At 43.8% G+C, this 20,947-nt stretch overlaps 1 protein-coding gene across 1 annotated transcript; it reads right to left on the bottom strand.

Moving 5' to 3' along the window:
• Window positions 1-2,855: 2,855 nt before the first annotated feature.
• Window positions 2,856-13,680, bottom strand: CCKAR (cholecystokinin A receptor). Its single transcript, XM_007168458.3, has 5 exons — window positions 13,400-13,680; window positions 12,468-12,719; window positions 9,069-9,330; window positions 7,141-7,268; window positions 2,856-6,204 (listed from the first exon to the last, which is right to left on the bottom strand). The coding sequence occupies exons 1-5, from the start codon at window positions 13,506-13,508 to the stop codon at window positions 5,672-5,674; spliced, it is 1,284 nt and encodes a 427-aa protein (XP_007168520.1). The 5' UTR covers window positions 13,509-13,680; the 3' UTR covers window positions 2,856-5,671.
• Window positions 13,681-20,947: the final 7,267 nt, after the last annotated feature.

The following is a 20,947-nucleotide window of genomic DNA, read 5'->3' as shown; positions in this document are numbered from 1 at the left end:
TCCCCGTGATATGGCAAAGTGTATTATCTTCCCTTTAAGAATAAACATAGAGATAGAAGCATCCAAGACACATGTGCAAAATGCCAGCTTTCAAATCCTCCACATTCAGGGAGCTCAGAGCAAGGCCATTGGTGAGTGAGTTTGGGGGGGTGGTGGGACAGAGACGGGATTTCTCATCCTTAGGCTTGTGTAGCACCAGGACTAGGAACCGTGAAGCATTATAGGAAATGAAATCACCAGCTATTGATTACTTAGGTTACTGAATGTCACCTAATCCCCTCAGCAGCTTGGTGGCATTAGAATGGGCCCGATCTGTCTCTGCTGTTTACTAGCTGTCGGACCTTGTACACATGGTCACTCCCCTGAGGCTCAACCTACTCACCTGTGAATTGTGGAAAATGATGCCTCACACGTTGTTTTGAGATTTAAGTAAGAAACCAGATGCTGCTTCGCAAGCAACCTTCTCGGGGCCTTCCAGGGTAAAATCTGAAACCGGCTTCCTTGGTAGAGGGCAGGGAGAGACTGAAGACAGAGGCAGCCCTCCAGATTGGTCGTGGCAGGTGTAATAAGCAAGGGGACTTTCTTGGGTGGCAGCAAGATGAGTAGATCTCCACGCGTGCCCACCAGACTCTTAGAAGTTTACTCAGAGGCCTTCTCTGCACAGTCCAGGAGTCTCAGCACCACATTTCTATCTCAAGGCTGTATCCTTGGAGCAGCTTCTGGGAACAGGGAAGGCAAGTGGAAAGCATATTCCAAGGACAGGGGAGGGGAAAGGGAGCCTCCAGCTCAAGGGTCAACTGGCGGTAGCATCTTTTTTGACGGCCTCCTTTAACCCCATATGTACCAGACATTCATTCATCCTTCCATGAGTGTATATTGTTACCCGCTGTCACCAGTGACTTCACAATGCATAAAGCAGGCTTTAACGAATGTTGGTACTTCTTTCATCTAGGAAAAATTTGGTTTGGGAGTGGATTTTTCTGCCTACGTTTCAGTGGGAATGTGGCTCATGTTCCAGGGACCAGCCTCACACAAGTTGCTCTGGGCAGCTGTGACCTAGAAGGGGCTGAGAGCTTGCACATTCCTCTTTGAGACTTTTTCTTTCTCACCCTGGCCGCCTTCTCTCAGAGGTGCCCTGGAGATCAAGCCTTCCTCAGAGGTGATTATGTGCTTGGTGTCAGGGAGCTTTTCTGATTGCAAAGACAACGGGAAGCCAACAAAATTAAGGGAGGGTATGGAATAATAAAAGCACATAGCAAATTCCGACCCACTGAATCCCACAGTACCAAAAATGGAGCGACAACCCATCATTTTGCAGGAAGGAATTGATACCCAGAGAGGGTGTGTGACCTGCCTGGAGACACACAGCCAGTTAGGGACAGGACTGAGTTTGGGACACAGATTTCCGGACTTGGGGTCCAAAGTATATCCTCTTTACTCACGGAGGACGTGTTTATGGTCAGCGAACTCGAAAGCAGTTTTTGCTGTACTTCATGTTCAGCGTGGAGGATTGGAAACAGAATGAAGCTGCCCAGGCAGCTGTACCTCTTGTCAAGCACTACCTACTGCACACTCTGGGCAAGATGCCTCTGGTTAGGATGGTGCCGTCCCCAAAGCAGCCCGGAAAGGCCCGGCATTGAGGAAGGACTCCATTCAAATGTGTTCATCCATTCTCTCATTCATTCACCCCTAGACACTTACTGAGCACCTGTTATGTGTTATGTACAAGGGTGGCTGCTGGACAATTCATACTTGTCTGATCTCTCTTCTTGAGCAAGAAGGAGGACCTGAAATTCTTCCCAGGCTGGGCTGCTCAGAGCCAGGGTGTGGGGTGGAATTATGGGGCTGGTCCTCAGCTGTGGCAACAGGTTTAGGAAATGTGGAATCTATGTTCCACTTGAGGGAGACCAGGAAGCCGGGGTGGCCATAGAGATCCGAATCAAGGAAGCACCTTGGCTGGAGCGGAGAGCCAGCCACAGGGCTCAGAGGTAGGATTGGGGCGGGGGGCATGGCCCAGGAAGATGCCCAGAGGTACCCAGAGGAGCCCTGCAGGAGAGCAAATAGATGGGAGGTAACAGCTAAGGGCGTCAAGGGGGGCTTTGATAATACTTATCAGCCCTAACGAGTGAGTGTAGCCCTTAAACATGGATTAGGAACACAGTGATGGTTATTTTTACTGTTCTCCTTAAAGAGAATGAGGGTGGGAAGGAGCAAAACCAAGGGATACTACAGACCAGTGCTTCCCAACCCCCTTCCCCCTTTTTAATTTTGCTAAAAAACACATTAACTTTAAATTTACCATCTTAACCATTTTTAAGCGCCCAGTTCAGTAGTTTTAAGTATACTTACATAGCTGGGCAAGAGACCCTAGAACTCTTTCATTTTGCAACACTGAAACTCTACACTGGCTAAACACTAAATCCTCAGCCCTTGGTAATCACTTTTTTATGTTCTGTTTCTATGATTTTTGACTACTTTAGATACCTCATGTGAATAGAATCTTACAGTATTTGTCCTTTTTCCCAGCCCTTTAAAAAAAATCTGTGTCCTGGCACTGTTCACAGGCGTGACAGCATCCCATTGGTAACATCTCCAATTATACACACACACACACACACACACACACACGGGGAAGAGCAAAAGGGAGGGAGAGATGGCAACAAATGCTCACACAGCCAAGTCTTGGGTAGGGATACATGCAGAGTTGGAAAAAGCCCTCTAGAAATTCTTATACTCCCCAAGAATATGTCCCCCTTGTTGAGACTGACTGTTGTGGACAGAAAAACAGAAAAAGAGTTCTCCAAAGCATCGGAGGCAGAGCAGGAGTCAGTCACAACATTTATTGAGCACTCATGGTGTACAGAGTACCGGGCAAAGCACTGGAAGGAAATACAGTGGAGATTCAACAGCTACTGTCGCTCACCTCATGATTACATTTTACATGAATGGAGAAGATACACACACGAACATGTATAACTAACATCTAGACACATGCATTTCTTATTCACCACTGCAAGTTATCATGAGAGTTTACCGAAGTAACTAGGGCATGAGAAGCCATTGGGACACATGGGCTAAGTAAAAATCAAAGATACATTTCAGTGTTCAGGTTCAAACTTACCACTCTGGTGATGAATGGAAGCTACCAGAAGACACTAGAAAATACCAGAAACTTGGTGAATCTATTTTCTTAACTCTATTGGTCATTTTATTTCAAATTTAAGAATTCAGTTTACCATGAAATAAAGGCAATTGACTCAACAAAGTACTAGAATAGCTTTATGTTAAAAACATTTTTTTCTTTAAAGTAAAATCAGCCTATTGATAGTACCATTTCCAAAGGTCAGGCACAGATTCTGAAAGTTAATAGCATTTTTCTTCTTTTTAGAAAAAGCTTCCATTATGTGAAAGACTTTCTAATAAATTTAGTGAACAGAGGCATTTTATTGCTCTATATTATATTGGGGAAAACTTGTTTATATTCTTACATGCTTTTAAAGTTATTTTAAAGTAGGGTTGCCAGATAAACTATAAGATATATTTTGGTGCATGGGACATACTCATACTGAAAAAAATTATTAATTGTTTATTTGAAATTAAAATTTAACCGGACATCCTGTATTTTATTTGCTAGATCTGGCAACCTTATTTTTAGGTTAACATACCTTTGGAATTTCCAAAGGTTTCCAATAAGGTGTGGGGAGCAAAGAGGCTAATTTAGCTTCATTTATATGCTAACACTGTCAGAGGGGAAGGCTTATTCTTCTGGCAGGAAAATGGTAGGTTTTGTAGGATTTACTCAAATATTGGAGACATCTTCATTTCTTACACCTTTTATCATTACTATTTTAGCAGTGCACATTTTAGTCAGATGAATTTTTACCTTGAAATTTTTGACAGAGATGACTGGTTAGAATTATTTAAATAAGATTGTAGTCTGAGGAATAGAAAAACTAACATCTGGCTTGAAAAGTAACCTATAACATATGTTCACATCCTCAATAATTTCTTCTCTGTTAACACTTTATCCCCCCAACCCGCAAAAAAACAACAAATGTCAACACTCACATCTTGTTAAATTATACAACGTCCCTTCCCCTATTCATGATCACTTCCTGCCACTCTCTGCCCCTCCCTTTTCCATATTGATTTTTTTTTGATAATTGAAATCATTAGCCCTTGTGCACCACAAAGAGTGTCTGTCAGGCATGGATCCATGGGTGGTCATGTACCCAAGAAAACAGGAAAAAGAAAAGCTCACCTCTCAGATGCTTGGAGGCATGAAAACTATGAAAGAAAGTGGTGGGGAGGGAGGGAGGAGGGCTGGTAGACTGGATTGACACATTCTGTTCTAGAAATGCACTTCCTTGTATCTAAATGTACAGCTCATGTCTTATTTTAAGTTGAGATTCTACATTGGAAGAGAGAGCTTTCAACACCAATTTTGCAAGGAAAAGAAGTTCATGAAACTCCAACCGTTGTAGAGGAATGTAGAATGATAACACTTTCTGAATTCCAACCTCCATCCACTATTCTTTTTTTAAACACACCGAAGAGTATATCTATATGTAAAGAACATACTTCTCTGTTCATATTCCACATACACATAAAATTACTATGAACATTAACAAACACATAGATTGTATTTAAAGGCATATACAGCCTTTGACTTTCAAAAACTACTCGTTAATTGAGTCCAAGTATGCCAGTTTTTATTCTGGGCCTGGCTCCACCTGTTTCCAGCTTGGCCAGGTGCACATAGGTTACAGCTCTCCTTTGTACCTGGAGGTCTTTCCAGAAAAGAGGATGAGTATGAGAAATTAAGATGAGGCAAAGAAGCCACGGGGTTTCGTATCACTATATAAAGGTGGAGTTAAGCAATATATATTATTAAAGTAGAAAAATATTTCTCTGCCCCCTCTGGCATTTAACATTCCCTATGCTAAGACAGCATTCCATCCAGCTACTTGCCACATACTCTTTTCTTTTCAGAAATGTAAGTTCCAAATTCCATCGTTTAGACAACTTTCCATATGCTGTTCTGATGACGACATAAACTTATGTCTCTGAATGCCCCTGACCCACCTCAAGGAGAACAAGTCAGGCTGTTCTTTTACTACAGAAAATGGCCGGAAGAGGATTTGCTTTGTGTTCCCATTTGTGGTCATGATGAGGTGGGTGGCTATAGAATATACGTGAAAGAGTGATGGACTCCCTAGGGGCAAAGTAGCCCCCCAAATTTTGCATCAGCAGAAGCAGCAGTGCACAGAAGGGTGTCCCTATGGGGAGTGAGAGCCCACTTAAAGCCCCACTTCTAAAGCTCAGTAGGGTCCACGTCCCAGTTTGAACACGTGCTTGGCAATTGCATGTGCAGGAGGAGTCCTGTTGGACTCCTGTGACTGGCCTGCTGAGGTTTTTCTAATGGTGACTGGTATGGAAACTGCCTGCCTGGAGCTGCCCGGAAACCCAGTCCCGGCCCCGCCCTAGTAGTGTTCCCCTGGCACCCGGATGAAGGATGCCAAGCAGACAAGGAATAGTTCCCACTGGGGATGGCGCCTTCCTTCTCCTTCACTTCCTGCCTCTTCTTCCTCCTGCTTTCTTCTTTTCCTCCTTCTCTGCTGCCCCCCTCGGTCCCCGCTCCATGCTTTGGCGCTGGCGGCCAGGGCACAGCTCACGGGGGCGGGGCGGAGGCGCTCGCGTGGCTGTACGAGCACCTGGACAGAGAGGCCCGGGTGGTCCTGCTCTCCACCTCCTCCCCCGCCTCCCCTCTCGCTCCTGGGGGCCCAGAGTTGGGGCAGCAGGGGAACGTGGCCATGAAGCCGAGGCGGAACCGCTGGTTCATGAAGCAGTAGATGATGGGGTTGACGCAGGAGGAGGTGTAGGAGAGCAGGAGAATGAAGGAGATGGGGGTCCCGGAGAGGCGGCGCTCGGCAGAGGCGGTGTCAAAGGCCCGCCAGGCGTTGGCGCTGAAGATGGGCATCCAGCAGAGGAAGAAGAGAACCACGATGACCATGAGCATGCGGATCACCCGCTTCTTGGCCATCAGGCTGGCGGCGGGGCTGCTGCTCCGGACGCGGCTGAGCCTGCCGCTGCTGCTGGTGGACAGCTGCTGCAGCTCCAGCCTCCCTGGGGGCTTGGGCCGCTGCAGGTAGCACCCATCGCTGTCCTCGTATCTGCCGCCGCTGTCGGGGCGCGGTTTCCTTTCTGGGTGGGCAAGGGACAGCACTTATTTTTCGGGATGGGTCATGCCAGACAGAAGGCATGGAACCCCTGCCCCCTGCATCAAGGGGCTATACCACACTTGAACTGTACTCTGGGCGACCTTGGGCCTGCCCTGACATGGGTGGGTATTGTTTACACTAGTCCTTTCCTTCAAATGAAAAGCTACTTAAAACTACTAAAATAATGGATGGTATCTGATGTACATAATTTATAATAGTAAAATCATATTTTACATATGTAGATTATAAGGATTAAAAAAACTGTTAAAGAATGAATAGGCACACTCGTCTCCCAGTTCCTCAGGGGAAAGTCTCCTGCTTGCTTGGGAAGCCTCCAGACTGCTTTTACTGTGAGGACGCTGCGTAATGAGCAAAAACCAAAGAAGACCTGAGAAGACCTTGAAGTTGTGTAAGTGGTAAAGAGCCGAGTAAAGGGGTGGAGTGAGAAGGGGGGGCGAGTGATACCAACAAAGGTGTCGGGTAGGCTTCTCTGACGAGTGGACTATAATGAAAGGGGAGGGGGATGGGAGGCTCTGTGGCAGCTGCAACAGGAGTGAAGGGGAGGAGAGAGGGTGGCGCCTGGAATTACAGTTTGCTTTCTTTGCGGAAGGGGGTCCATCTGAATGCAACAGCACAGAGAGCCTGGGACCCATGGGCCCTCAGCTTGTAATTGGGCGATGTGTGTATTATGTCATCTTATTCCACTCAGCACCCTTTTGAGAGGAATAATTTCCTCATTTTACAGATGAGGAATAGAGGCACTGGGTCTCATGACTGTGCCTTATGACACAGAGTCTCCTAAGAAGACTTTTGAAAACCTCTAATATACTCTATACACACTCTGGGTACATCTACTTAAGTTACAGAAAATAAGCTTTTGTAATCCTTTGGCGTAAACACACAGCTAAGAGATAGTTACCTCTAGCAGACTTCTTCTGACTAGCATCGAACTTTATTCCCTGGTAAAGTTCCAGAGAGATTAATCCATACGCCACCATCATCACAATTCCAGGAATAAGAAAGAGGATGAGTAACAGGAAGGTGTGCCTAATAAAATAAAAAGCAATCCAATAACCAGCATCTCTAGCATTTCAAACTCAGATGGGATGGAATAAGCAGGGTTCATCTCCATTTTAATGAGTCTGAGGAAACACATTAATTACTAGTATTTAATATCTTTGGAAATTCCCCATCTGGAGGGTCAGTCATTAGAAGTTGCTTACTGCTTTTCTTTCAGATAAAGTCTCTTATGAAGGACTAGTTAAATTGGAAAAGTTTGCTGTAAGTCTGTGCCCGAAGCAAGTCTACATTTAAAACAAATGAGAGCTTAAAAAAGAAAAAGAAAAACAAGCCAATGAGAGTAGGTGAATACCTCAATAAAACGGTTTCTGAAATAATAATAATAAGAAGAACTTACATTCATTGATGACTTATTCAATTTCAGTATAGTATATATATATTACTATGTCTAATTCCCATAATAACTTTTGAGGTAGGTACTATTAACATAATACCCATTTTACAAATGAGGAAACAGACTTAGAGACAATAAATAATTTGTCCAAAGTTACACAGCTCGTGGCAAAGGTGAGATCTGAACCCGAGCAATATGATTCTAGGACTCATGATCTTAAGCATCACAATATACCATTTGTTGACTTTATAGCAACAGAATCATCTAATGCATAGGTAGCAATGATGGAAAACCTCCTTGGTTTTGCAAAATAAGCATTCTGGCTGTTCTGACCCACTGGCACAGTGGCAAGCTCATTCTAGTGCCTGGCGGGCCAGAGCTATGCTTTCTCTAAACATGTTTGATTCCTGAAGAATTGCAGCCTCCTTCTTTATGAGTCTGGCCCCTAAATCACTTTTGCAGTCTGGCATGTGTAAGGTTACACGATTAGGCCATAAAATTGTCAGAGGCTCACGGTGGCTAAGCCATTTCTCATTTCAATTGGACATGTTTTGATAAGAGTTCTTTTCGAGTCTTGGAAAAGTCCCTCATTTGCAACATAACTCTTTTTGTGTGTACGTGTTACTTGGTTGAAATGAAAAAAAGGAAGGCAAAGAAAGCAGAGATTATCTCAGTTTTGAGCCATTTTTGAATGTCTAGCTCCCTGTTTCTAAAACATGCTGGGAACTGTTAAACATAATGTCCTGCATTTGTGCAGCCTTTTTAAAGATATTTAATGACATTTTCATAAACATGCTCTCATTTGAATCTCACATCCATCTAAGGAGGTAGATAAAAAAATATCTTTATTCTTAAATCTTTGTGTAGATAAAGAACTTGAACGTCAGGGAGGTTATATGAACTTGTCCAATATCACCCACTAGTAAGCAAAGAAACAGGTACTAGAACCTTGCCTTTTTATTTCCAGTACAGTGTTCCGTGCAAGTACCACAGCTGCAGCCCTAAGAAAAACCACATGGGATTTGGGACTCATCTTCGGCTTTACCTCCAGTTCTTGGAAAATCAGAGCTTTTCCAGAAGCACACTGCATAGTGGTTAAGACCAGATGCTCTCTTATCTCTTCTAGGTTTGGGACCTTGAGCAACTTGCTTAACCTCTCCATGTCTCAGTTTCCTCTGTAAAATGGGGACAATAATAGTACCCACCCTATAGGGTTTTGAAAGGATTAGTTGAATTTATATATGTATATATATATATGGCATTTAAAACACAGCACTCTGTTTGCTGTCACTCTAGAAAGAGGTTAGAGCGAACCTTCTCGATAAGTCTCCAGGAGACTGATCCCCCAGACACTGGACAATACATTCCAGTTTTTATTAAAACTGCAAAATTATATCAAGCTGTATTAAACAAATAAACCCATGCAGCCTTACCAGGACTGCTGCATGACATCATTTGGCAGTAGAAAGCGGCACATGTTCGCGGTCTGATTGTTATTTTTGGTAAAAGGCACCAAGTTGCTATAAATCGGGTACGGAGTCATGATGGTAAAGGAGAGGCACCAGGTAGCGGCAATCACCTTCAAAGCGTGGGATTTTGTCTGCCAGACGCGGGACTGTAAGGGTTTGCAAATTGCACCATATCTCTCCAGCGATATGGCTACCAGATTAAAGGTGGAGACACTCACAGAGGTGCCTGGAAAAGGAACAAAGAAGCTGGTTATGCAGGCTCTGAAATCCAAAGTTTATTTGCACAATGAGCTTAAGCATACCTGATCTGCGCAGGTTTGATAGATAGCAGAGGAAAACGCTCAGAGGGTAAGAATATTGTGTATGTATATCTTAAAAAAAATGATTTATTCCCAGCTTTGTTCCCAAAACGATTTGAGGCAGGTAAAGAAATGTGTTTGCAAATACATCTTATTGCCAATTTTTAGATAAGTTTATTGAACTTTGATTACAACCAATTCCTTCCTAGGCTGAAGGCGCTCATTAATTAATAACCAAGTGGATGAAATATGTTCCTATCCCACAGAAGAGGTTTCTGAGTGACCTGTAGAATAGCTTTAGTTTTGAGCATGATCCGCATAGTTAAGTTGACCTTTTAACCCAACATTCTCAAGGACTGTGACCCTGAAAATTCAGTGGGGTCTGAGCTGGGAGCATTAAAACTCTTCCTGAAAATTTCTAGTACAGACCTTTTTTTTAAAGATGTTTTTGATGTGGACCATTTTTAAAGTCTTTATTGAATTTGTTACACTGTTGCTTCTGTTTCATGTTTTGGTTTATTGGCCACAAGGCATGTGGGATCTTAGCTCCCTGACCAGGGATCAAACCCACACCCCCTGCATTGGAAGGTGAAGTCTTAACCACTGAACCACCAGGGAAGTCCCCAAAGTGTTTTTAAGAGTGAAACATTCTAAATTTCAAAATGGAGTGTTGAAAAAATACCTAGTGAAAAAGGAAGAAGGGGAAACTCTCCATGTTATAACTAACGTTTTTCTCTGGGTGGAAGGACTAGTGCCTTCTTTCTCATTCTTTTTGCTTTCTGTATTTTGTAAAAGGAACATGCATCATCAGGGAGAAAGACATCAAAACACCTCATTCAAAAGGATATACTTACGCATTGTCAAAAAAGCTTAATTTTCCTTATTTTTTGTGTTTTGTGTGTGTACATACTTATTATAATCTCTTATCCCCTTAAAATTCCCTTTTATTCTTCATCCATATATTCAACTGATTCCTCTTTTATCTCTTACCATGATGGAGGAGTTCTTAGCCTGGGGCCTTTTGTGAAACTATGTATAAAAATATTCTTTTTCTAGGGAGAATATCCATAGTATTCCTGAGAGACTTAAAGGAATCTACAACCCTGAAACCATTCTATAAGAACTTATGTTCTTATAGAACTTATGTTCTGAGACAGGATTTGCTGTGTTTTATAGGGATTTACTCTAAGGAGTTGATGACATTTGAATTAGAGCCCCAAACTCCTCAGAGTCAAGTCTATACAGTGGGTCCACTGTAATTATAAACCCACCAACAGGCAAGCACTCATTTTTTTGGCTATGTGTTAGGAGTTTAATGAGTGTTAACTATTAGAAACAGTATTGAGGAGAACATAAAATTAAGGGAAGAATTGAAATCACTGGAATCAGAAATCCAACCAAACCATTATGGTATTGCAAACACTTTCAGAATTATCTTGCTTTTCATTTTCTAGAACAGTCTGTCCTAGAAATTTTCAGGAAGAGTTTTAAGGCTCCTAGCTCAGACCCCAGCTATTTTAAAACATTTTTGGTTGAGGTGAAATTTACATAACATAAACTTAATCATTTTAAAGTGAACAGTTCTGTGGCATTTAGCACATTCACAATGTTGTGCAACTACACAAGCACTCTTTTTAAATCTCCTTCCACAAACCCTGGTTAAGATTATTAAATATTATCATAAGATATATACAGACAGGTCTTGAAAGCCTAAAGCACTATGAGATGTTGGTTATTATTATTGCGTCATTGTTTAACAATGATCCTTTTCATTTGTGAGTCCGTTTTTCTTTTCAGAGGACTGGACCCAGATTGACACTTTCTTGGTTATTTGTCTGTGTCACGCAGATCAGTTATTCATCATCATTTTGTCACTGCTGGATCCTGCTTCCTCAATTGGGAGAAATAAAGGCTTTTAAAGCTTTCTGGTCATTGAAGGCTGCCCTAGCCCAACTCAGCTCTGCATATTTTGCCCAGCTTAGGTCAGAACAAACAACAACTCCTTCCTCATTCCCCGCCTCTCCTCCTCCTCTCCCAACTAATTCTCAGAATGGGCAAGGGACAAAGCATTTTGGCAGACAGAGGGGACAAAGAGACATGTTTTGTTTCAGCCTTAGAAGAGCCAAAGCAGTTGGCAAAGCGAAGCCATATACTCACCACTGTGGTGGCTACCGATCTGGGTTCAAGTCAGCTCTGTAGCTTACCACCTGTGTGTCCTTGGGCACATTATTAACCTCTCTGTGCCTCTGTTCCCTCCTCAGTGAAACAGGGAAGGATAACTGTATATTCTTTATAGGGTGGTTGGGAGATAAAATATGATCATGGAAGTAAAAACTTAAAGCAATTAGGAGAATATCTGGTGCTCAAAAAAATGCATTCAAAAATATTAGCTCTTGTGATTTTTCTTATCATCACCATCATTTTGATTGGCAAAGGCAGAGAGCTGCATATCTCAGCCAACCAGTGTCAGCTTAGCGACCCACAGGCTCTAGGAGCAAATTCAATTCCTCGTCTAGTGACAGAGGTCTCTCTCTTTCTCTCTCTCTCTCTTTCTGTGCCTGAGATGGTCCCAGACCCTGGGAAAACAGTCTGGGAAGTGAATCCTGAGAAGGGAATCTAGAACTCTGATGAAACTGGTTTTCAAATAACCCCTGTTCCCTAGGAAAGCCAGAGCAACGGCAGAAAGAGCCCTCTTCCAGCACCCTGGCCACCCCAAAAGCCATGCCTTGGGTTGGGTAGAGCTCAGAATACAATCAACGACCTCCAGGAAGGAACAGAACAGCTTGCATCTGTCTTACTTTCTAACAGAAGCAAGCAAAACCAACCTCTTCTGTGGCTTCTTACCAACTTATTCCACTTTGAGAAACTGACCCCTAAAACTGGGGACTGACTTCTGGGGAATTATGAGGACTGACCCCCCCCCCCCCATAAAGCCAGCTCCTCTGTCCTTACACCTAGCCCCACACAGCCAGATGTTTTGTTTTGGCTCTTAGGAGTTGGGGAAGGTCTGGGGCTGAGTGGGGTCTGGGGCGAGCTCCAGAAATAGGCACCAGCAGCAACTCACCCATGAAATAGGTGGTGGTCTTGCAGACAGCGCTCCCAAAGATGAAATCCTTGAGCAGGTTGGGGATGAGGTTGAATGGCATGCAGAAGAGGCAGAGCATGAGGTCACTGACAGCCAGGGAGAGCAGGAAGATGTTGGTGACCGTTCTCATCCTCTTGTTCCGAATCAGCACCGTAATGACCAGCGTGTTTCCCAGCACACTGAGCAGGAATATCAAGGAGTACAAGAGAATCTGCACGGCTGGCTGCCACTCTGCGAGGAGGAACGCGGACGAGGGATGGAGGTTATGAGAGCAGAATGTTAAAACCTAGCACGCGCAGCAAACACTTATTTCCTGCCGATTTTTTTTTTTTCAGGGGCGGACATCATTGAACCCAGCTCTCCCTGTACTTACAATATTTTGCAGAAACAAAGTGAGGAGAGCACAGAGTGATTCAGTTGCTTCTAAAAGGTTGGTCTGTTAAAGGATCACTCACTCGGGGAACCACTTTTTCTTAAGAACAAAGCTCCTCTAGTGAATAGTGATTGCTTTCTTTCCTAGCTGCTAAGCATTATTTCGCTATAATCACTTCTTCACACTGATTTCCCCCAAGAAAAGGCGACAGCTAGATTGTGACAGCACCTTTTCTGTGATGCTTGTAAGTTCAAGCTTTTACACTTGTACTCCCTTCTGTCTCCACTTCAGCTCCTCCTCCCACTGCTTTTGTGCCCCCAAGTCCTGTACATTAATCCCAACTCTCCCCTGGGGAACAATAAGAGCATTGGACTCAATTCTGCTTTTTGATCTCTTATCCAAACTTCTGAACAGATGACTTTATCCAGCCTTGTCTCACGAGGACTTAGTTATATTTTCGCAGTCAGCCTCGCCTTTGCTGATTTCTTCCCCCAACTTAATAGCTTTCTGAATTAAAGTATCAGCCTCTGACACCTACCTTTGGAAGCATGGGGCTGATCCAAGCAGAAAAGCGTCTCGTTTTCGATCCCCAGTTCGCAGGGAGCCGTCATGTTGCTTCCATTCAAGAGAAGGCTGTCCACATCCATCCTTGCTTGCTGCTTTCCACCAAGCGCTGGCGAGCTGATGAACGGCTCACTCTCGGCTCATTCCTCTAATGACCGACTGGAGAGTTTCCCAAATGCAACCTGCCGTGGAGGGGCAGGGCGGTTGGGGGAGTGATTGCCAGGTGTGGGCTTCTGAAGCCATTCTTAAAGGCGACTGGAGTTCCACACACTCAGGCCAGCTGGGCAAGCATTTGCACTCCTGTCTTGGAAAGAGCAGCTGATGCAAGCCAAGCCCGCTCCACCTTCCAGGCCCACCCCATTCCTGGGCCAGCCATGGGGCCCTGAGCACGGACAGCCTGATTGTAAGTTAACCCTTCCTGGAGTGTCGCTGCTTTTCCACACACATGCACACAGGTGTGGGCACACACATACATGGACACATTACCTCTCTTCTCTGTATAGGAATCTGTCACCATCCCAGACCTAGGCAGAATAAAGCCCCAACTGGCCAAACCTGTCACCATCGCAGACCTAGGCAGAATAAAGCCCAGACTGGCCGTGTGAGACAGGAACAATTAACACAGTAACAGATACCATAATGCAGAGCATCAGGACAAAGGACACGGAGGGACTGTTTCTACCTCCTTATATAAAAGCAGTTAGTGCCTTTTTAGCTTTGGACCCATGCCCAGCAATGTGTGTGGATATAACTGCTGGTTGTTAAGTTCTTACCAACCACAGGGTTATTTCTCTGCCCTTGGAAACTGAAAGAAGGGGGGTAGTTTGACTATAGGTGCCTGGATTCTTATTACAGAAACACTTTAGTAAGATTTTCCATTCGTTCATTTATTCACTCGTCCATTCATTCAGCACATGTTCATTGAGAGTCAGCCGTTTGCCAGGTACTTTTCTAAACACATAAGCAGATAATGAATAAGATTATTTCAGATGTGTAAAGCACCACAGAGGAAGTCAAGCAGGAAGGCGTAATGGAGAGGGATGGATGGGGGGTGCTAATTTAGGCAGGGAGGTCAGGAAGGGCCTCCCGCAGGAGGCGGCTATGATCAGAAAGCTAGATGACAAGGCGGAGGACAGCTTGTGCTGATCTGGAGAAAGCTGCTTCTAGGCAGGAGGAGTGGTCTTCTTGGCAGCGGTCACAGCAAGAGCGAAGGCCCTGAGGTGGGAATGAACTTGACCTGTTTGAGTTCAGTTAGAAGTAGGAATGAAGTGGGAGATTAGGATAGAGAGGGGGACCTGGCCGGGAGCTCTGGGTTTTCTGTGAGGCTTTGTGGTGCTGGAAAACTCCTCCAGCCCTATCGTACACATGCTCTCCTCAGTTGAGACCTTTGGGACAGCAGGTGACAGCAGAGGGCCCTGTGTTTCTCACATGTTGCTTGGCCCAGCTGAGACCTGGTCTAGACGCCTCTGGGACCCCTTGTGTTTTGACAGCAATCTCAGTTGACAGAGCTACGTGTTATATATTTGCTGAATCCCTGCCGGACACAGATGAACTAATGGACATTTTCACCATCCAGGCTCAGGATGTGGAGCTGGGAAGAGAGTGGTACCTCTTTTCTTTGAAACCATGAACAGCTCACGTTAAGGCACTTAGTCATAAGAACTAGAAATTCGAGGAATGTTGGAGAAGCTAACAGTAATTATTAAGAAGACAAGCTTTGGCATCAGACAGACCCAGGATCAAATCTTGGCTTCACTGGTTACCTGCTGGGAAATACTGGGCAGGTTTCTTAACCTAAGGCTCATTTCCTTCTTCTGTCAAATGGGGACCAAAATGACCTTGTAGATATTTGTTATGGAGATTGATTGCCTCAGGACAGTGCCTGACACAGAAAACGTGTTAATAAATCACAGATAATAATAACTATTATTTTAAATTTCCTTTTACACACAAGGAAATTGACCTAGAGTGGCCATGTGATTTGCTGGCGAGAACCAGCTGTGGATACCCCCTCACTGACCGGCGGCCCCATCCTTACTCCTCTTCCTGCAGCACAGAGCTTTCTTCATCGTTCTAGTGTCCTGTAGCCCGTTTGGAGCCAGAACCCGTGTCTCTGCCTGTCATTCCTGCCTCGGTTCCTGTTTGAACCTCCTCAGTCTGCAGACTGATACGGACCCTGCCCACTAGGAGGGGACCCAGTGCAATACTGTCCTGATTTGGAAAGGGATTAAACATTCAGATTTTGAGCACTGAGTAGAGCTAAATTTCACTGCACTGCTGTTCCCAGCAGCTGACTGCTTCAGCTGCTTTAAGTGGGCTGATAGCACCGTCCATAGAGGTGCTTCCTAAGGAGGTTCCTCAGGCCCATCGGCTGCAGCTCCAGCCCCGGCAGGGAACCTGCTGCTGAGGGTCCAAGAGCAGAGGAGCAGAGGACTGCTGTCCACCTGCCCTGAACGGAAATGGAGCCCAATTTGCAGCGTTTCTCCTCCCTTCCTTCCTCCCTCCCTTCCTTCCTCCTTTCCTTCCTTCCTTCCTTCCTCCCTCCCTCCCTTCCTTCCTTCCTCCCTTCCTTCCTCCTTTCCTTCCTTCCTTCCTTCCTCCTTCCCTCCCTCCTTCCCTCCCTTCTTTCCTTCCTTCCTCCCTTCTTTCCTTCCTTCCTTCCTTTTTTCCTTTTATCCTTTCTTCCTCCCTTCCTGCCTTTCTATTCTTTTCTGTTCATCCGTTGGCAGGAAGAAAGGGTGGAGGGCAGGAGAGTGGGTCCTAGAAGTTCTGTAAACTCACAAGGAGTAAGTGTGGCACATTTGAGTGCTGTGCTTTACAAACTTCGGTGCAAATCTGATCACTGGGCTTAGTGGTTAAAAAATGGGGATTCCCAGGCTCCCTTCCCAGGGATTCTGATCCTTCAGCCCCAAGCCTGGGAATCTGCACTTTTATCCAGCATTCCTGGTGATTTGGAGGCCAGTGATCACAGGATTACCTCTCAGGAAGCTCCCTGGAAGCTGGTAAGTGTGTGAGAACAGGTGTCAGATGGTGGGAACCTAAGCCTGAACTTCACCCCAGTTGTGAACACGAACAAATTACTTGACTTTTCTGAGTCTCAGCTTGTTCGTCTGTAAAACAGGCATAATATAGCACTACCTCTAAACAAAGCAACACATGGAGAGCACCTCGAAAAATGCCTAGAACATAGGGCTGGACTCTAATTGTTACTATCAGTGGATAAGAGTAATCCTGGGAATGCTCTATTTATCCCCATTATCATGGCCAGGTTAAGGGTTTGTGTCTCCAGTACACCAGCACAGTGCCTGGCATACAGTATGTGCTTGGGGAATGGGAAAAAATAAGGAGTAAAAAATCAGGAGATACAATACTGCATTGCTTATTCTACCCTTCTATATCTCTATTACATCGGCTCTTTTCCTGGCCAACTCTGGATTTTTCAGTCTGACTTTCTGAGCCAGTGTTACCACAGAGTTAAATTAAAAAAGAGAGAATTCCAGCAAGAGACATTAGGGCTTTCAAGGGGAGAGCTGATGCATTTTTCAGGGTGTTAGCCCTTACTTCATTCCTCAGCACACATTTATCGAATGCCTTCTAAGTGCCAGGCAAGGTGCCAGGTGCTGGGGATAAGCCATGAACCAAGTGGATGGAATCCTGCCCTTGGGAAATTCTCCGTGTACTATGAGAGGCAGGCGATAAATAGATGGGGCAAAATAAAAGTAGCCTTCTTGCCTCGGAGCCCTACGTTCTGATTGAGCACAGGCCCAGGAGAATTAATAAAAATTTACTAAACTGAGTTGAAATGGTTTAAGTGCCTCCCCTCTCTCCGAGCCACAGAGTTTGGGTGTCTCCTGCAGTCCCCAAAGCCCTGTGGGTACTGAGGACTCTTTTCTGGCAAACGCTCCCCTTGGAAGACAGAACATGAGCAATCCTGATGGGGCCCTGGATAAAGAAATTGGTAGCTGTTCCCCAAACCATTCTCCATCTTAAGAAACAATTGTTCTAAAACACATAAAAGATTTATTTGGATTTTTTTCCTCATTATAACATGAATCATATGCTCATGATTCATGTTATGGAAATTTTTTTAAATAAAGAAAAATAGATAAGTAAAAATATTATACAAATACATTTCAGAGCCCCACATGATTTATCCTCAGAGAAACACAGTCCAGAAGCCAGAGGTAGTTAACAGGTAATGGCATGTTGCAGGATTCCCAATTCTTAGGGCAGCCTGACATTTCTTCAAATGCTCTTGCCTTCCCGCTGCAATTTTCCCCCTCTCTGCTGCTCAAAATGTCACTCTCTAAATTCTTTATTCCTCATTCTCTTTCCAAACTCGCCCAGACTGCTGCCTGCTAAGGTTTTTCTCTTTTCCTCCTGTAACCATCTCAGATTTCTGGAAGAGCCTGACTGGGACTCCCCTCCCCCCTCCCCCTGCACTGGCCATGTATGGGTTCCTCAGGAGGGTAGATGCGCTGAGCCCTGCTGCCCTCAGAGGCTTGTGTGCAACCCCCTCTGAAGTCCTTCTCCCACTGGCTGCCCCTCTTGAGAAATCATATTGGATCCTTTCTGACAAGTGAAAAACCCCTCCTTGCTACAGAGGAGGGCAGACGCCATGTCTGTGTCTGATGAGGCTGTCACTTAGCGAGTCATGGCTGAGTTTGGGCAGGTAGCTTTGCCTCGGTCTCCATTTCCTCACCTGTAAAATGGGTTAACAGAGGTAACACCTACCTCAGAGGGCTGCTGGGATATTACATGTCACAGTGTGTGTAAAGCACGCAGCAGAGTGTTTGGCATGTCATAAGGGCTCAGTAAATAACAATAATGATAGCAATAGTAATAGTAATAATAATAATAATATACCATGTTTCATGTTGATAGGAACCTTAAAATCATCCTTAATACCACTGCCTCAAGATAGACGTTTGTTTGTTTGTTTGTTTTTAAATATCTTTATTGGAGTATAATTGCTTTACAATGGCGTGTTAGTTTCTGCTTTATAACAAAGTGAATCAGTTATACATATACATATGTCCCCATATGTCTTCCCTCTTGCGTCTCCCTCCCTCCCACCCTCCCTATCCCACCCCTCTAGGTGGTCACAAAGCACCGAGCTGATCTCCCTGTGCTATGCGGCTGCTTCCCACTAGCTATCTGAGAGAGTGGCACGGACATATATACACTACCAAAGATAGACGTTTGTTAAAGACTTGGTAGCTATCCTTCCAGGCTTTACCTCTAAACACAGTTTTTAAAAAGCAAATTTGAACTCCTACTTTATATACAGTATTCATCTTACTTACCACTTTTTGAAAATGTATTTTTAAGATAGAATTTTCTCTCAAAATGTGAAATATGGCTTTTGTAGGGTTCTGGAAAATGTATTTATTTTTTTAAAAAATTTAGACAAGAAAGTAAAAAAAAAAATTACAACTCCATCACCCAGAGAATTTGAAAAGTGCTTTACACACATACTATTTTGTATATTCATTATTTTCACTTAGTATTTTTTCATCATCCTGTTTCGGTACTTCTCTGGGGTATTATTTTTAGGGATGACTATTATTTCATTAAGAACATGTACTCCAAATGACTAAAGTATTTCCATACAGTTGGGTACTTAGTTATTATTTGTAGCCTTCTGCTTTTATAAGTGACACTGTAGTGAACACTTGTGCATATATATATTTTGAGGCATTTGATGTACACTGGCAACCTCGGGGCTGCCACCAGCACCACTCCAAGGGCAGTGCTCACGTTGAAGGCACTGTCACTGCCACTTCGTAGAGCTGCCAATGAATGACGCCTGGCACCGGTGGCCTGAGGCCTGGGCAAATAGCTTTCTAAAGGATCAGACTCGTTTATAAGGCTGCTGTTTATTAGTACTGGTTTATTATCCTTTTATCAGCATTTGATATTATGAGTTCACATTTTCATTTTGCTAATTTAATCATTGAAAAAAAGCACCTCGTGGTTGCTTTAATTTGCATTTTTCTTTTAATTGAAGTATAGTTGATTTACAATACTACATTAATTTCAGGTGTACTACATAGGGAGGCAATATTTTTATAGATTATAATCCCTTTATACTTATTTTAAAATATTGGTTATATGCCCTGTGTTGTACATTACATCTTTGTATCATATTTATTTTCTACCTAGTAGTTTGTACCTCTTAATCCCCTACCCCTATCTTGTTCCTCCCCCTATCCTTTTCCCCTCTGGTAACCACTAGTTTGTTCTCTGTACCTGTGAGTCTGTTTCTGTTTTGTTATATTCATTCGTTTGTTTTATTTTTTCAGATTCCACATGTAAGTGAAAACCTGCAGTGTTTGTCTTTGTCTGACTTATTTCACTTAGTATAATGCCCTCCAGGTCCATCCATGTTGTTGTAAATGGCAAAATTTCATTCTTTTTTATGGCTGAGTACTATAATTTGCATGTCTTTTATTACCAAAGATACTCCATATTTTCCATGGGTTTGTTTGCTAGTTGTATTTCTTCTGTCACTTATGTAAACCCAGGATAAGCCAGAGCATTTTTTATGAATTGTTTACGTGCTTTGTCCATTTCTTTGTTCAATCGCCAAATATTTTTTGAACACCTAGTACATGGCAGGAACTGATGTAGGTACTGTTCACAGCAGTGAATAAAACAAAGTCCCTCCCTTTACTGAGCTCCCATCCTTGTGAGGGACGCACAATAAACATAGAAATAAACAGAGCACATGATATCAGATAGTGATAAGTGCTATGCAGGGAAACAAAGCCAGATTAGGGGATGGAGAGTGATGGGTGATCAGAGAAGGCCTTCCTGAGGAGGTGACATTTGAGCAGAGATCAAAATGAATTGAGGGAATGAGTCTCATGACTATCTGGGAAAAGAACATTCCAGACGGGGTATTATTTGTCATCCTAAAAAGTTTTTCTCATCACTTGACAGGAATCCTACCTAAAGAGATGACAGTGATATTTAATTTACAATTTACTGTCATAAACTGCTGTGTGTAGCACAGACTGCTTCCCTTCCCCCCCCCCTTCTTATATAGTAATTGAAGCCCCAATTTTTAATTGGGTGCGTGGCTGCCTAGAATTAATGCTATATATTTCCATTCTCCTTTGCAGCTAGATGTGGCTGTATGCCAAGGTCTGGCCAATGAGAAATAGGCAGAAATGAATATACAGCTCCTGAGAAGTATCTTTACAGAGAAGGAGCATACCGTTTTCTTTCCTTTTCATCCTTCCTCTAACTAGAATGAAGATGTGAGCACTGGAGCTGGAGCAGCCATCTTGTACCCCGAGGTGGGTGCCAAGAATTGAATGTAGCAGAAACTTGGATACTAATAGAAACCTAGATTCCTGATGGTCTTAAAATTTATATGCTAGCCAGACCTGGACAGCTTACCTCCCCACTTCATTTATGTGAGAAAGAAAAATTTATTTTATTAAGCCAGTGTTATTTTGGGTTTTCTGCCACTTGCAACCTAATCCTAACTGAAACAGTGTGAACTAGAGTCTGC

The sequence above is a fragment of the Balaenoptera acutorostrata genome, chromosome 5, assembly GCF_949987535.1.
Source record: "Balaenoptera acutorostrata chromosome 5, mBalAcu1.1, whole genome shotgun sequence".
NCBI classification, from domain to species: domain Eukaryota; kingdom Metazoa; phylum Chordata; class Mammalia; order Artiodactyla; family Balaenopteridae; genus Balaenoptera; species Balaenoptera acutorostrata.
Note: the sequence above shows the minus strand (reverse complement) of the source record. Positions and strands in the feature narration are given on the sequence as shown.

Excerpts from the sequence above, each read along its gene's own strand:
- CCKAR (XM_007168458.3), bottom strand. The coding sequence starts at position 13,508 with ATGGATGTGGACAGCCTTCTCTTGAATGGAAGCAACATGACGGCTCCC. Across the intron at positions 12,720-13,399 it reads TCAGCCCCATGCTTCCAAAG|AGTGGCAGCCAGCCGTGCAG; the intron begins GTAGGTGTCAGA and ends TCCTCCTCGCAG. Across the intron at positions 6,205-7,140 it reads TCAGAAGAAGTCTGCTAGAG|AAAGGAAACCGCGCCCCGAC; the intron begins GTAACTATCTCT and ends TTGCCCACCCAG.